At 49.8% G+C, this 16053-nt stretch overlaps 7 protein-coding genes and 1 non-coding gene across 8 annotated transcripts; 2 read left to right on the top strand and 6 right to left on the bottom strand.

Moving 5' to 3' along the window:
- Positions 1-244: 244 nt before the first annotated feature.
- Positions 245-2602, bottom strand: CNBH3820 (hypothetical protein; the record flags this gene model as incomplete). The annotated part of the gene is made up of 7 exons (XM_768837.1): positions 245-957; positions 1018-1120; positions 1209-1843; positions 1896-1956; positions 2005-2106; positions 2174-2308; positions 2378-2602. The coding sequence occupies 7 exons, from the start codon at positions 2600-2602 to the stop codon at positions 245-247; spliced, it is 1974 nt and encodes a 657-aa protein (XP_773930.1).
- A 214-nt stretch (positions 2603-2816) lies between these two features.
- Positions 2817-2906, bottom strand: CNBHt050. The gene is given in 2 exon segments: positions 2817-2853; positions 2870-2906. It is a non-coding gene; the product is annotated as a tRNA-Arg (tRNA).
- A 282-nt stretch (positions 2907-3188) lies between these two features.
- On the bottom strand, positions 3189-5621 carry CNBH3830 (hypothetical protein; the record flags this gene model as incomplete). The annotated part of the gene is made up of 3 exons (XM_768838.1): positions 3189-3565; positions 3617-4373; positions 4419-5621. 3 exons carry the CDS (start codon positions 5619-5621, stop codon positions 3189-3191), a joined length of 2337 nt encoding a protein of 778 aa, XP_773931.1.
- A 280-nt stretch (positions 5622-5901) lies between these two features.
- On the top strand, positions 5902-7870 carry CNBH3840 (hypothetical protein; the record flags this gene model as incomplete). The annotated part of the gene is made up of 4 exons (XM_768839.1): positions 5902-6202; positions 6255-6398; positions 6449-6507; positions 6557-7870. The coding sequence occupies 4 exons, from the start codon at positions 5902-5904 to the stop codon at positions 7868-7870; spliced, it is 1818 nt and encodes a 605-aa protein (XP_773932.1).
- A 129-nt stretch (positions 7871-7999) lies between these two features.
- On the bottom strand, positions 8000-10179 carry CNBH3850 (hypothetical protein; the record flags this gene model as incomplete). The annotated part of the gene is made up of 9 exons (XM_768840.1): positions 8000-8013; positions 8071-8321; positions 8385-8719; positions 8774-8956; positions 9007-9450; positions 9499-9576; positions 9638-9706; positions 9762-9926; positions 9991-10179. The coding sequence occupies 9 exons, from the start codon at positions 10177-10179 to the stop codon at positions 8000-8002; spliced, it is 1728 nt and encodes a 575-aa protein (XP_773933.1).
- A 239-nt stretch (positions 10180-10418) lies between these two features.
- On the top strand, positions 10419-11796 carry CNBH3860 (hypothetical protein; the record flags this gene model as incomplete). Its single annotated transcript, XM_768841.1, has 5 exons — positions 10419-10439; positions 10486-10570; positions 10619-10792; positions 10848-11673; positions 11724-11796. The coding sequence occupies 5 exons, from the start codon at positions 10419-10421 to the stop codon at positions 11794-11796; spliced, it is 1179 nt and encodes a 392-aa protein (XP_773934.1).
- Positions 11797-11917: 121 nt separating this feature from the next.
- CNBH3870 (hypothetical protein) lies at positions 11918-13098 on the bottom strand (the record flags this gene model as incomplete). Its single annotated transcript, XM_768842.1, has 5 exons — positions 11918-11978; positions 12030-12107; positions 12163-12291; positions 12349-12496; positions 12555-13098. 5 exons carry the CDS (start codon positions 13096-13098, stop codon positions 11918-11920), a joined length of 960 nt encoding a protein of 319 aa, XP_773935.1.
- A 639-nt stretch (positions 13099-13737) lies between these two features.
- CNBH3880 (hypothetical protein) lies at positions 13738-15852 on the bottom strand (the record flags this gene model as incomplete). The annotated part of the gene is made up of 4 exons (XM_768843.1): positions 13738-14881; positions 14931-15269; positions 15325-15658; positions 15705-15852. The coding sequence occupies 4 exons, from the start codon at positions 15850-15852 to the stop codon at positions 13738-13740; spliced, it is 1965 nt and encodes a 654-aa protein (XP_773936.1).
- Between the last annotated feature and the right edge of the window lie 201 nt (positions 15853-16053).

The following is a 16053-nucleotide window of genomic DNA, read 5'->3' on the forward strand; positions in this document are numbered from 1 at the left end:
GGTCCGGATATAATGGTTCTTGGGCGCTTTGTTACCCCTGTACTTTGTTTGTATGATAATGCATGTCTTGATATGTTACACTGATATAAATAAAAGGCGTATCAACATTAATTATTAATTGAGAATGCCGGAGTATAATTAAATGCTGCACAAAATGGTGAATAATTACAAATGGGTAATATGTTTGGGAATGTATTTCAATCGTCTCTTTCTACCTCGAGTATCATCCAACTGGCGGCAATCTTTACAGCCTAGGGCTTCCATTTCCTTGTGGCCCTCTCCTCATCAACCTTGCAATAGGATTCGCGAGATTAACCTTTCGTTCCCGGGTTCCCATGCTTCTTTCAGTAGCCTCGTTCACATCCCCTCCTGCATTTCTGTTAGTTGTTGCAGAGACATCATCATCGTCTTGTGACGCAGGTGGGAAGGCCATGGGTCTACCCGTCATTTCCGCCCCACTCGTCCCAATCGTATTTCTGTTCCCGCTTGCGGCGTTGCTTGTCCTACTATAACTTGCGCCTCCCTCGATCCCATCAGCGTTCTCATCATACCTCACTTCCACCGTCACTCCCTGATACCCACCCAAGTTCGGTCGGGCTCTAGACATTGGAGTCCTCTTATTCCCGGACAAACCAGCACCGGCCGTGATAAGGGAATTTGTAGAAGAGGAAGGTCGGGAGGAAGAAGCGGGATGACCTTGGGCCGAGAATACCACGGATTCGGTGATTGAAGCTGTCTCTCTGCCGGAGTCTTCCTGGTCACCGCTGACACTCACGCTCAGATTTTCATCACTTGATTGAGAACGTTGCTCTGATGTTGATTGATCGGTGGTAGAAGAAAATGCCACAGTTGCTTGCTGGTTCAAAGTTGGGGTGAGAGTGGACTCAGCGGTACGTGAAAACAGGCTGTCGCCTTGGAACTGGAAAGATGGAGGTCGGAAGGGTCGCTCCATCATAACTTCTTTTTAGTGTGATAAATTAGTGAGAAGTAAATATGCGAAAAGAAAGCTGGACATACGCATGCGCATGGTGGTAACAATAGCTCTCAAACTACCTACTTCTTCCAACACTCTCAAACTTTCCGTCATTGTCCTCCTATGGATTTTCTTCATCAGGTCGTGCTTCATGTTGAGTGGAAAAAAGAAATTAAGCGCACACTTCATTCCGGCGCTCCATACTATCTAAACCGGAAGCCAGCTGGATCACCACCGCACGCAAACCATTGATCACTTCCTCCCATCCTACATTGCCTGCGTTCCCCGATAGCCGGCTGAATGCCCAATCAGCATATGATTGGTGAGAGCCAAAGGATGGTGCAACAAGAGAACGGTGATGATGGGGGGCCAAGTCAGGTCTTGCTCCTCCGGATGACAGGATGCTAATACCAGGAAAAATAGACGAGATGACAGGTTGAGGGGAAGGGTGAGAAGAAGTGGGAGTTAGTGGGGATGACAAGATGGTTGATGTGGTTTGGGGGTCGCTATGGCTAGATGCGACAGGAGGTGGGGTATCACCAAGCCGCATCCGGCCCACTTCTCTCCATCTCCATTCATCACCCGTTTCCCTCCTCATATTGCCCATCGTCTCGACATTACCTTCTATTCGCTTCAAATGCTCCCTCATACGCTCTAGCTCCTCTTCCAGACTTTCGACTCGAGATGTTAATGACTTCAACCTCGCATCATTCATCTCGAAGAAACCCGAGAATGCTTCAAACGGGCAAATAGATATATGAGCTTGAAGATCCGAGCGGGGGATAATCGATGAGCATCCTCTAGCAGAGTGAGGACAAGGGATGCGGACCAGGGGGCATTGCCATTTGTGCATGTGAGCATCAGGACCCACTACAGGTCAGTGTTCAGCGTTTCCCAATTCACAGCTCAACAGCGTGCTTACTGTTTTGACCACATAGACCACAGACACCTGTCTCATCGCGGCATTCTATATTGGTATGGGTCTTCACAGCTCAGCAGTGATGGGGTTAAAACTGTCGATGCATGCTTACCGTTTGATCTTTGAATACCAGTATTGTGCCACATTTCCTGCACTCCATCTTTCTTTGAAAACATTCGTACGCCCTGTGATGAGGCAGTCTTTGACGGGTCATCTGAGATGGTACGTTAGCTTTCGGATTCTGATGAGAATGACACATGCATCAATGACACTTGACTCACCGACAAGCCGCAATCTCCATCTTGGCAAGTGACGATCGCTTTAGAACATGTCTTAAGATGTGCCAGCAACAACCCCCTTTGCAGAACCGTGCCACATCCCTCAGCCCCACATTTTACTTTCAGCTCATCGAGCATCTAACGGTAAAGCTCACATGTCAGCACCGACCGTCGGACGCCGCATTGCTATGAAGTCCGTTCACTCACCAGCTTCACCAGTTGTTCAGTGTCCCTTAAACTGCTCATTGTCAGTGCTGACCTGTCTATGGGACATTGTGGGTTGTGAACGATGGCTCGGGTGATGCAGTCTCTGCAAAAGGTGTGCTTGCAGGACGTCGTCGTGACAGGATCTACAAGGGCGGATTGGCAGATTGCGCAGGTGAGGTTTGGGTCAACATGTTCAACGTAGTCATAGGTGATCTGATGAGCCATGGTCCTGCTATTGCGAGAGGACTCTTGATCAGTTAGAGACGACTTTCTTTCGGCTCTGGAAGAGATAATGGTAATCTAACAAGAGGTGCTTTGAGCAGCTTCGGATTGATTGCCCATTGAAGGAAGCACTACACCCATGCTCAACCTCCACCTTGCCTCCACCACCAGGTGAATCCATATGCTGCCAGTCGTTGGCTCAAAAGCAAAAAGAAACAAGGCTCGACGGGATTTGAACCCGCGACCGCTAGATAAACTCCAGTTCACGACCTCGAAGTCTAGAATGCTACCACTGCAACACAAGCCCTTGTTCGTTGTAAAATGACTCATGCACTAACATACATCCTATTATTTAACTCAGTTAATTTTATCATTCTATAATCGACGTTACTTTATCCTTTGCTATCGCATTATCAATTTAACAATCGATGTTAATTTACTGCGATTCGAGTCTTTGATAAACACGGACGAAGGAAATCACAACGACCGTGTTTTAGGGAATCAGTCTTCATGTCTCACCATTCTTCTTTGCTTTCACCGTCTACATTTCTGCTACATAGAAGTACAACGCAAAGTCACTTCTTAATCATCACACCTCAAACACATTTCCCTCTGCTTCATCCATACCTATCCCAGGTTGAACAGCCCCTTGGATTACACTCCTATCAACTATCGTCCCTTCTACATTTTCACCTGCCGTTACTGTCGCCGCCTCTTCTTCCTCTCTTTGCTGAGCAGACAAGTGGTTTTCTACCATATTCCCAAGCTCTTGGTGCTCGTCATCAAGCGACTCAAGTTGCTCCGAACCCTCTCCAATGCTCTTTTTTACCTTCTTTTTCGCGTGTGCATCTGCATCCTCTTCATCCGTTGCGGGTCTCGTGGAACGACGCTTTTTCAGGGACTTACCATCTCCCCAGAGTTCCGGGGGACGGATGACACCGAATTTCGAGTGGTACAGGCCACAGGCTTATACCATAATCAGCTTTGGTGACCAGTTTAGAAGCATATTCTACTAACCGTTGCACACTTTGTGGTCGATACCTCCCAGCACTAATTTCCTCCACACAGTCGTTTCCGTTCTCATGCAGATATCGCAACTCCCAGGAGGACCCTGCTTGAGTCGCGAAAGAACAGACAGAGGGACATCGTGGTCACCCTGACTAACATGGACTAACTCCTGATTTTGGCCGTTTGAGGAAGCAGACTGACCGAAAGCATCAGCATTGCCATGTTGACTTGCGGGTCCCTCGACCTGTCGTTCTAATGCTTCCTGGGCGGGCAAGAAATCAGCAAAGGAAGTAGATTCGAGTCCGATAGCATCTTCGCGTTCTGGATGAGGATCTGCGTCTTGGCCATCCGTAGCGTTGGATGCATTGAGATGAGAGAGAATATACGCCTCGGCACGGTTAACAGCTTCGGTCGTATCGTGCTCATCGGGATGATCTTGGTCATGTTGAGCTGCCTGTAGGGTCCCCGGTTCGTGAGAGTCGGGAAGGTGTGCTTGTGCGGATTGAGAAGATTCAGCAACATGATGGTCATCTTGTTCATGGGAAGAAGCGTGCCCGGTGAGAGGTGATTCTCCCAATCTGCTTCTACGAGGATTCTTGGCTGTTGGAGCTTTACCTTTGCCCTTGGGGTCGACTTCTTGAGAAAGGGGTCCAATGAGGTAAGATTGGTAGAATGTACGAGAGACTTCGCCCTTTGGCGGTCTACCTCTACGTCGACGAGCAAGCGCGGGAGAAGAGAATGCACCGGTCAGGTATTGATTATCGGGCTACAAAAAAGTCAGCTTTGATGGCAAAACGGCCGATTCACTTACATGCTCCTCTGTCAGCAAATTCTCCACAAACGTGCCAACAGATCTCAGGTTCGACAAGACTTTTTCTTTTTGATCCTCATCTCTTACCTCTAGTTCTTTAACTTCCTTCACAAGGTCTATGATCCTCTTTTCCTCCGCTGTCTTGTCATCGCGCGTCCTCACAAATTCATCCCTGACGGGAGGCAACGTATTTTCAAGGTAAGAGATAGAGTTTTGTATATCTGTCTGAACCACTTGCAACGCTTCCAAATCTTCGGAGAAGATGTCCTTGGGCAAAAGAGGCGCAATGGACGAGTCGTTGCTAGCTGCATCAATGTCGGCATCGGGATGGGCTCGCAAATGGGATATCTGATTCTCGACTCTGACGATGGCCGCTTTGGTCAGAGCAAGGTCTTCCATGATAATCCTCTCCATCTCCGTATTGAGAGCTGCAGCGAGGCCAATGGCTGCACTGGCTCCAGGAATCGACATCTGCCCCGGAAGTGGAAATGGGATAGACATGTTGCCGATTTTGAAGGGAGAGGTATGGGGCGCGTCAGCCTTTTCCTGATGTTGCAACTGCGGGTCATCATGTCCCATGGCGACAGCCGCGAGCTCCCCTAATCTTCCACTTTCAGAATCTTTCAGGAAGGTCTCCATCCCTTGCATCCAGTTTGCTTCGTTGCCTTCTGAAAAGTCGACACCAGTAATGTCCGTGAGCGCGGCCAGAATAGTGTGAGAGTGCGCTTCTTGCTCTTGAGCCTGAGTATCACTTTCTTGTGAGACCTGCTGATCATCGTCATGTGGTTCTTCCGTTCTTGAGGGGCCAGGAGTAGGCTGATGTTCAGCATCCTGAACTCCATGTTGGAAATCGCTTCCTTCGATTCCACCTTCTAACGCAGCGATCTGCTCCTTCAGTCTCGCATTCTCCTCTGACAATATACGCGAAGCATTCTCAAGCGCCGCACCCTTTTCAGCCTGTCTACTTCTCGACCTGTCTGCTGCTAGACGGTTCGCTTCCCGTCGTCTAAAGTCGGCAGCGGATCCGGGAACAGTGCCGCGGGCCTTGGATGGACGACCTGTTTTTGTTGTGCGTTGGGAGGGCTGGGCAACTGGTGAGGTGGATGCTGAGTTCTGCAGAGGCTGGTGGTGGTCGTCTGTATGCTGCGGTGAGTTGTCTGCGAGTGCTGGATCTATGACGGGGTCGAGGACTAGGTGGTCCATTGTGGTTTCTGTAGGCGGACGTTGAGAGTGGAGGAAACATCAACAAAAACAAGAATGACATGGCAATTTCTCACATTGGTGGGTACTGCGTGCCTAATGAGGAGGAAAGGAAGACCTCTGTCAAAAAGAGGTGCGCGGTTCCTGAATGAAGCTAGGCTCGCGTCGGCCCAGTATTCGACGAGAGTTGTCCGAGTGCCATAGAAATCCAGCAGCCGTTACTTGTGTCGACATCAACTCTAGCTTTTCTCTGTAGTCAAGTCAAAGAAAACAACATCTAGCTATGAGGCCTCCCACAACCATCTACAAACCAGGTCTTAGCAATGCCCTCAAGGTTTCGTCAAAGCCAGCCATCTCTGTCCCTGCAATCACATCTCGGAACCTCCACCTCGCTCGACCTGCGTTCTCGTCAATACCTCTCAGAGCCACCGTGTCTAAATCGGCTCATGTAACCTTCAAGAGGAGTCATTCACATCACGCTCCACAGCCTACCGAGCCTATTCCCGAAATTTCGTCCGAAAATACTTATGATATTGTGATAATCGGCGGTGCAAATGCTGGCTTAGCATTTGCCTGTGCTCTCTGTAAGTATTACCTTAGGTCGCCGCGTCAGACTAACATGATATCCTCCCCAAGTATCTCAACCAACAATCTCCCAGACTTGCCGGATACTCCTTGTGGAAGGCTCGTCTTTGGATCGCACTCGCAATTGGCCCGAATCAAGCGAATGGGAGAACCGTATCAGTAGCTTGACGCATGAAAATATCGAATGGCTGGAAAGTAAGTCTAAAAGGTAACCGATGATTACAGTTCTCTGATATGAAATATAGGCATCGGTGTGTGGAGACATATCACAAACGATAGGTCCTGCCCTGTCCATGAAATCATTGTACGTCCCTATGCCTGTCATTGTAACTATGTTCTAACGCAGCCTCAAGGTCTGGTCGAACCCTTCTCCTACCGAAACGCCCACAATCCACTTTCCTCCTGTTGGACGTCCTCTGGCCCGTATGACAGAAAACCTTAATCTACAAAAGGCTCTTCTTCGACGTATCGAAGAAGCAGGTAAAGGCATCGTCGACATTCGTGAAAACTCCAGAGTAAGGGAGATGCGTCTTGGCGAAGGTGGTCGTTGGGTTGGCTTGCGGATCGGAGATGAATGGGTCCGGGGATCCCTAGTAGTTGGAGCAGATGGCCCAAACTCCCCAGTCAGGCATTTCTCGGAGATTGAATCGTACGGTCATGGTTACAACACCCACGCCGTGGTCGCTACTCTCAACCACGACCCCGATCCTCTCTACCCCAACACTACCGCTTTCCAGCGCTTCCTCTCTACCGGGCCCATAGCCTTCCTCCCTCTTTCTGACACATCATCTACAATGGTATGGTCCACTCTTCCCGAAAACGCTGCTGCTCTCAAGAAACTTTCTCATGATGCCCTTACTCAAATGGTCAACGCTGCTTTCACTCTGCCTGAAGAGACACTTTCCAGCTTGTGCGAGGCCATGCTGTCTGCTCAGTCTGAAGGAACACCTTTGACAGCGCCCCAAATCGTCACTCTCATCGCTACCCTCCCCACCCCTCTTACATCCTCCGATCAGCCCATCATCCCACCTGCCATCACATCCATCCACCCCCCTTCGGTAGCTTCCTTCCCTCTTCGTATTTCTCACGCGACATCCTACCTCGGAGAACGTACCGCTCTTGTGGGCGATGCGGCACATACGATCCATCCCCTGGCTGGACAAGGGCTGAACATGGGTTTGGCTGACGTCAAGTGCCTTGCAGAAGTCCTCGAAGAGACCAGACGATTGGGAGGCGATTTGGGTAGTCTTGAAGGTACAAAAGGTTATCCTAAAGAGCGATATCCTTTGAACCATTTGATGTTGAGTGCGACGGATAAGCTACACTACATCTTTCGAGCGAGGAACGGGTTGGTCAACTGGGTGAGAGGTACTGGATTCGATGTAATCAACGAGTTGGGGCCTATTAAGCGGATTTTAATGGGCGGTGCGGGATCCGGAGTCGGACTTGGTGGTGCTTCTGCGAGAACAGAAAAGGAACGGGAATTTGGAAGAGCGCGTGCGGAAGATAAACTGAAGCCGGCTGGAGGATGGCCGATGGCGGTTGCGAATGGCGTTGAAGGCTGGTTCGCCCTCAAGGGGGTGATGGGTATGGTCGGCGGCGTAGTTGGAGAAGCCGCAAGGAACGGACTTCGAAGAGCTGCGGATGCGCTGGATGGCAAGAGATAAGAAGTATTGTCATGAATATCACAAATCACATCATCATATTTATACCAAACAAGCACGAGCAATTGAATAAGGCAGGATATATTATTAATGCACAGCTATAGAAACCGTAATTGACATCCACTCCATCATTTAGATCTCCGCCCCTGTAAATTTATCATTTAATGTTTGGTGCCTTCCGATAAATAAAAGTTCACACTCACACTGCAATCTCTGCTTCTCCTGCACAGGGGTGTCCAGTTCATCCGCAAAGGGATCCCCAAATGGGTTATCATCTTCTTTCGCCAATAATCCGCTCTGTCCAGGGTAATCGTCTTCCAATGAAGCATACTGTCGAGGGACGCGACTCGAAGGGCCAGCAGTAGGAGCTCCCTTATTGGCCACAGAGCCAGAACCATGGACAGCTTGCCATTCGGCGTCGGATGAATCATAATCTGAAAAGTCTGACAAAGAGCTACAGCGCGTGGGGATTAGTATCTGAAAATCTCTTCTGATCTTCATGGACTGTATCACTTACCCCCCGTAAGACTCATCATCCCCGGAGTCAGGCCTCATAGGTGGAGGCAAGTTCGCCTGGGTATGCGCGATACTTCCAAAGTCCAGATCCTGCAAATCCGAGTATGTCGAAGAAGGTTGCTGGGTACCTCGGACAGGGGTCCCCGTCTCGCTCGCCTGACGCAAGAGCTGTCTTTGCTGCCGCCTCGCCGACTCGCGTTTCTGGTCTTCCTGGATCTTTTGGAGCTCGCCCGTACGGTCAGCTTCAAGCTTTTGGGCGGCGAGTCGCTTGTGCAGAGCAGACACGTCGGCTGCGTCGTCCTCGGAGTCAGAGTCCAATACAGCGGGTTTGGAAAGCTAGATAGACGTCAGATGAATCACGCACGATTGCGATGTGATGGAGCGACTTACCCTGTCATAGAGTTGAATGGCTTCGACAATCCGCTCATTGGCGTCCAACAGTGTCCCAACGTATTCTTCGTCAGTGACAAGTTGGATGTATTTAATGACTGATCTCCTCGCCACCTTGGCTTTGTCGAGATTGTCTTGTACTTTGGGGCTCTCAGTAACGTTCTCAACCTCTCTGTTGACAAGCTAGATAAGATGATATGAGTTTCATGCAACGGAATATGTGGTCAACTCACACGACAAGCATTGACGAGATTATTGGCACATTGGATCGCATTCGCGACGGCCACCATGATCTGAGGCTTCTCCTTCTCGAAACTGAAAGGCAACCTCTTCGGCTGCTGGTTCTTCTTCTTCCCTTGCTCCTTCAACTTCCTCCTATTCTCAGCTTCCTCAGCAGCATCTTTTCTTCTCCTCTCTTCAATCTCAGCCATATCTCTCTTCCTTCGCAGCTCCCTCTCCCTCCTCTCAATCTCCGCTTCACGTTGCTCGAGGGCGATACGGGCCTCGCGAGCGCGTTTTCGTTCCTCCGCGTCAGCCTTGGCAGCAGCAAGGTCGGTGTAGGTGTCGGCGCCTCTGTTGCCAGGGGCAGGATTCCAATCGTGTGAGAAAATGTCGTCGAATGTACCATGTCCAGCGGTAGCAGAGGTGGCAGTGGTAGGAGATGATGCAGTGGTGGGCTATAATAAGTCAGTAGCGGCGCGGTCCAAGTATAAGTAAATACCTACCTTTCTAGGGGCAGGCCTAGTACCGTGCCCGGTGTACTTTCGGTAAAGCCCGGCAACCTCGTGCATCCTTGGCTCGTCCTGGGTGCCAAGGGATCAACATCAGCCACGTGGCTTACGCTTTGTCCCAACCAACACCAACCTTATACTGCAAAGACCAGGCATGGAACACGAGTAAAAGCATCCTCTTAACCTTGGGATCGGTTAATTGCTGTGGCCAGTGTCTTATCAGCTCCACAATCAGGTCAATAAACAAGGTAACGCACGTCGGCTGCCATCAATCTGAGACGCTCCATCAACTGCTCATTGGCCCAGTTGAGCTGGAATCCCTTTCCCGCATTCTCTGTGAGAGCCCGAAGGATGACAAGCGCTCGGATTTGACGATGGACGTTACCGTACTTGAGCTTCTTCCTGATAGCTCGCGAAGCTTCCTACAGGGGAAAGATGTTTGTAAGATCTCTCTAAGAGTGAAAGCATGAAACGGAGAAAGCTCACGGTAGTGCCCTGGGATCCAAGGATGTTCACGCTCTCGACAAGCTCTGAAATGCCATCCAGACTGAGTTCCTCGTATCTGTCCGAAGAGAGGACCTCGATCCAGTCTGTGATTGAAGAGTGGGGTTTGCCCTCTTCGAGAGACGTGACCATGGAAATGGCTGTCTTTAGGTAGTTGCCTGCCTTGGACATTGTAAAGAGCTGTTTATGCAGATATGTGATACGGATGCGAAGTGGAGAAGTATCTGAGACGAGCGAGATTATCAGATCAATACAGAGGGCTTCGACCGGCCGTTCAGGGCCCCCATTGCGTCATCATTTATTTAATCAGTCGCCCTCCTTACCAGCAAATTTGGTCCCGCTTATACACACCTCTTTCATCGCCCGTTTGTTGACATTTCGGGTATCCCATCTCTGCAATCTTCACGCCAATGTCCAGCGAAAGAGTCAGGGTAAGTTAGAGTGCCTATGGGTGGATATAGCTAACACAATATGCAGGGAATACAAGTCCATAGGCCGATCATCTTTGGCTCCCACGCCAGGCTCCTAACCGAGGCTGAGAAGCAGTTGGCTCCCGCAGGACGTAAGTCTCCATATTATTGCATGGTATTTGACTAATTAACTATCTCAGACACTCATAAGTGGACTGTGTTTCTCAACTCTGCAGCTTCTCCTCCTTTAAAGCAAGGGGAGCCACCTGATTATGAGGATATCGACTATCTGCCCGGAGGAGCGGATGACCTGTCATATTTTATCAGAAAAGTGACATTCAAGCTCCACGAAACGTATGCGACACCTAATAGAGGTCAGTATAAGTTCGTTTTAATGTGATATCCGTCTAAAATGATGCTTCTTCCCAGTCATCGACAAGCCTCCTTATCGAGTCTCTGAAACAGGATGGGGTGAATTCACCGTCCAGATCCGAATCCAGCTCATCCCGGAATCATCTGAAAAGCCTCTTGGCCTGCAACATAATATCAAATTACATCACTGGGGCGCGCCTGTTGAGCCTTTGCCTGTGGTATCAGGTGCCCCTACGCCAACTCCTGTGCCTACAGAAAGCAATACCGAAGTCAAGTTGGAACCTGACACGCCTGCGCCTCTAGAGGAGTCAGTTACTCCCGCTCCAACAATCCAGCGACCTGCCAGTGAGCCCGCCACAAACGAACCGGGTTCAAATCAAGGGACACCAGCGCCTCCTGGCGGAGACTCGACCGAGCAAATCAAGGTCGATGTTGCTACACCAGCCCTGGAGGTGATTGAACCTTCAGCTACCCCAGCTCCTCTCTCACTTGCCGCCAGACTACCTATTCACGCTTGGCAATACGATGAAATTGTATTTTCAGACCCTCCTCGGCAATTCCTCGATATTCTCAACGCCCATCCACCTACCCCTCTTCCCGCAAAGAGTCGACGACCAAGAGATCAGAGGGAGGATTATGAGGCTCGTAAAAAGGGCAAGTCTGCGGCGAGGGGTGCAAGTGTAACAGCATCTGCGCGGGCGAGTCGAGCAGGCACTGTGGACACGGCTGCAGCTGGTACACCAGCGCCGGCACAGATTGGGATACCAGGAGAGCCCGGGAGTGCGGATGTGCCTTTGGAGTTTACACAAGAGATGCTCAAGGGTGAGCATAACGCAATGTTAGATGCGAGGGTCAAGATTGTCGAGCAAATGGATAGGTGGAGGTACGTAATCTCATCTTTTGTCCAGAACCTTCTTTAACAAGTGCCCATAGAGAACGACTTATCGCTCTGGAAAAGGAGCTGGCCAAGGCGAAAGAAGATGTCAAGGCGACAGCGGCCATGTAAAAATGCAGAACGGTGTAGAGTTGTATATCATATTTTTGTTATGCGAGCATACTATATACAGGCTCTCAAAGCAAGTTCTAGTCAATAGTGATGAATACGAGACATTCATACACCACTTAATTTACAGTTCCTTCCAAGGGTACTCGAACTTGTCGCTGTTCTTCTTCCTCCAAAGCTTCTTCCTGGAAAGGCTGTCAGCAAATTCATATCACTGAATGACATTAGCAACATACTTGTTCTTCTTCACTGCATGTTCCACAAATACTTCGACACAATGCTGTTTCTTGAAATCGCGAATAAAGGTAGGGTCCCTAAGGATGATATCAGTACACATCAGGATTGACACCCAAATGAACGCCCACTTACCAAAGCTCACTAGCGATACCCAAATCCTTACAACATCGCATGAGGGCATTGGATTTGCAAGCCTCTGTGGCAGTTGCAATACCAGATGGGTCAAAGTACTCTTGCTCGCCTCGGGCTACAGACACTAACCTATGATAGGTTAGCCACCAGTGCTCCAAGTAAAGACTATGTACTGAATGAACTCACCGACCGAGACACACCAACCCCCATTCCCTACTAACGATCCTTGGTCCCACATCTGTCTCTCCTCGAGGAGCCAAACCCCATCCACCAGGACCGAACGCTGCGTTCAACGTCCGCCTGTACTTTATCTCAGGGAGATATAATAATCCATCTAATCCGTTTCAAGTCAGATACCTACTCATTCATATACATGTGCTCCAGGGACTTACCAGGCTTGATTTCTACATCCACCGGGGTCAACGGTTTCAACAGTTCATCGGCCGCTTCTTTAGGAAATGGCTTCTCGCTCAAGCCTGAAAAGCTTGTACTCCAATCTAACCCTACAGGTACTTCACCGGCGAGCTTGCCCCCTACCCTAGCAGAAGCTGTCGCTGAAGGGAGAGGCTCATAGTTCTCACTAGGAAGTTCACTGAGAGGCGGAGAAACCTTGGCAGAAGGAGGGGCCGAGAGATGGGCATAATCATCTATGGGAGGCTCTGTAGATGGCAGAGGGAGATCTTCGGGGAACTCGTCCACAACGGGACGAGCTGCAGGGGCAGGCCGAGTGCGAGAAGCAGCGGTGGAGGCGGAATTGAAGGTAGCGGGCCGAGAGTAGGCGGTAGGCTTGGCTCGAGCAGGTACAGCTGTCTTGCGGACGTATCGAGATGCGATGGGCGCAGCTTCGGCGAAACGGGCGGAGGTGGTGGACAGATTGCGAGTGGAGAGCTGGAGCGAGTTGGGGGCGCGTCGGGCTGTGCTTGCAAGGAGCGACATGGTGAGTATGTAGCTGAAGGCCAAAAGAAAGAATAAATGGAAAGATGAGATCAAAAAAACAAAAGGCACGAGATGAACATGACAAGCTGCTGAAAGCCAGCGACGGTTCAATGCGCAAATACTTCCAATCATCGGTGGCGAATTATTACAGCCGGCCAGTCTAGTATGGTGGGTGGACATCCAATGTCAACCGTCAGCTAAATCAAAAGGGTATACATACAAGGCCCCAAACTGTATGCAGGGAATAACAGTCAAACGGTAGTACAGACAATGCATTGCGTGACAGTAAGAGCACAGTGTACAACATGGCTACAGCTTCTTCTCTTTCCCCTCATTCGGGGTTTCTTTTCTCGAATTGGCAGAATCCCAGAGAAAACTACAGTCGATATGTAAGCACGAGTATCCATCGTTACAACATGACTCACAAATTGCATCGGAATTTAGGATTTACATCTTCTCTCGGTCTCTTCGATCTCCCCATATCGTACCCTGCGCCAACCGGCCTGATTCTTCGTCAGTACTTGATAACGGCTGTACATAATAATGGATGGACGTACAGGGAGCATAGCCAGAACCTTTTCCCCTTATTGGGTCCAGGCTTCATTACAACTAATGTATCGCATCAGCAGGGCTTGACGATTAACAGAAAATCCATTGCGGCAACTTACCAAAATCCTTGCACGGCTTATGATGAACTGTGCACAACGGTGGCAGCTTTTTGGCAAAAAGGCTGGACCATTGCGGAGCAGCTTTTGCGTTTTTTTCTGCTCTTTCTGCGTCTGCTTCTGCAATAGCTTGCGAAATAAGTTGATTCTCTTCTTCTGTCATGCCCTGGCACTCATCTTCCGCAGTTGTGGCGGAAGGAGAGGCAGCAAACGGAGCATTATTTGACTGAGGAAGTGGTGCCAATGAGGGCCGTTTTGAGATAGAAGGAGCTGAGGATGGTGGTGGTGGGGATTTTCTTTTGCCTTCGGTATGCGGTTGACTGAAAAATGAAGAGAGCTTGACTTGTGAGGAGGCTGATTTCGAACCAGACAACGATGACCTCGTAGGTTTCGGTGGGGGCTTGTTTTCCGATTTTGACGATACCAAGATTGGCTCATCATCCTCATCGTCATCTAATGTCATGTCTATGGGCTTTGCGCTAGATTTATCTTGTTTGGACGATAAGGTTGCCTTTACTGGGGCACCGTCGCTTGTTTTGGAAGATAATTCCCGGCTATGAACAGGGGAGGGATTGTCCAACGAACTGAAAGCAGTTCGAGCAAGGCTGAATGGGGCGGAAACGCATTCTTCCGGCGCTTGCGGGAGTGAAACAATTTTTGTAGCACCAGATTCGGATGCTTGCACTGCCGATGATAATTCTGATGCAGTAGGGGTTGGAGCCGGACTAGCACTCGCGCTCACACTTGTACTAAGACTGGCTCCATTCGTCTTCTCCTGTGCCCGCTTCGATCCTCCACCAAAAAAACTCTTTAGACTTGTCTGTCTCCCTGAGAACTCGTCCATAAATTTGGTTGCGAACCTTGGCGGCTCAGGTGCTTCCCTCTTGACATCATTTGGGTATACAGGAGACGTGCTAGTGGGTCGATCTTTGGGATTAAGCATATCGCGAAGGTGGAGAGTCTCCCCTTCTGGAGTGACGATGGACTCATGCAAGTCGACATACACGGGACAGTGATCAGACCCGTACACCTTGGGAAGTATATCGCCGCCCTTGATCCATGGACGAAGACCAGGTGTACATAGTACATAGTCAATACGGCTTCCATAGTTTGCCGACCTGTGAAACATGTGAGAGGGGTCCACTCTTACCAAAATTACAAACTCACCTGGCGTCGAGTTTCTGATTCCAACAGGTGAACATATCATCTCTTTGAGGCCAGCTCTCTCTGACGACATCTATCATCGGTCCTTTCGGCGCACACCAATCATCAAGTATCCGTCTTGCAGGGTGGGAATAATGTTGCTCCGCTGAAGACCTCACAGGTCCTTCTCCGGAATCCATCGGCTGGCGTACAATGTTGATATCTCCCACGAGCATGACTTCGCGCCCAGCAGCCTGAAGGAGCTGTACACGTTCTTGAAGAGCGTGTAGATAGTTCATTTTGTATGGTCGCCTAGCACTATTTGTCTCGTTCGGGCAGTAAAGGTTGAATAAGACGAACAGTCTAGCTTTAAATTAGCCGGGCCATGACCCTGCAACGCTATATGGAGATTACTCACCCGAAATCGCATACCACAGCCCGTCCCTCCATGTCGAGCTTCTTGACATCAAACTTTGTCCCGTCCAGCTCATCCATCCATTCCATATCATTCACATCAGGATAACTGCCTATTCTTTCCGCATCGGTCCATGGTGGCTTCATCGTACTCAGCCGGTCGCCTAAAAGAAGTCCGGTAATACCTTCTTCCGCCTTGAGAGGCACGCAATAGCGAGAATCCACATAGGTGCAGACTCCGCTATAACCAGTTTTGGAACGAGGAAAAGTCCAGAAGCCGTCGTATGGGCCCGGGCAAGCCATTGACTTCTCTAGACGTGTGCGGACCGTTTTATGTTCTGTTGTACTGTCAGCTTTGCTCAACATAATAGCCTATCAACTCACCTTGAAAGCAAAATATCTGGGCATCCAGTTCATCGAGCAGGCCTTCGATGTTCTTCTTCTTCATCGAGCTGAACCTGTAGATGCTTCGAGTGAGATGGCATCGCAGGCGACGCAACTTGTGGTGACCTACGGGTGGTAATCTAGACATGTCCGTAGGACGTTCTACTGGGCGTCAGACGTGCGTGAGGGCTGCAGAGATTGACAGCCAGACTCACAACGTTCCATGTGAGTATCCTCATAATGCTTGCCCCATCCTATGCGTTGTGCTTTGTGGCCAATCGATAAGTTCAGAATCCTACCTTTTTACTCTTTCACGCAAGTTGCCACTGTGTGGTGTCCCGATCCATGA

This window comes from Cryptococcus neoformans, chromosome 8 (assembly GCF_000149385.1).
Source record: "Cryptococcus neoformans var. neoformans B-3501A chromosome 8, whole genome shotgun sequence".
NCBI classification, from domain to species: domain Eukaryota; kingdom Fungi; phylum Basidiomycota; class Tremellomycetes; order Tremellales; family Cryptococcaceae; genus Cryptococcus; species Cryptococcus deneoformans.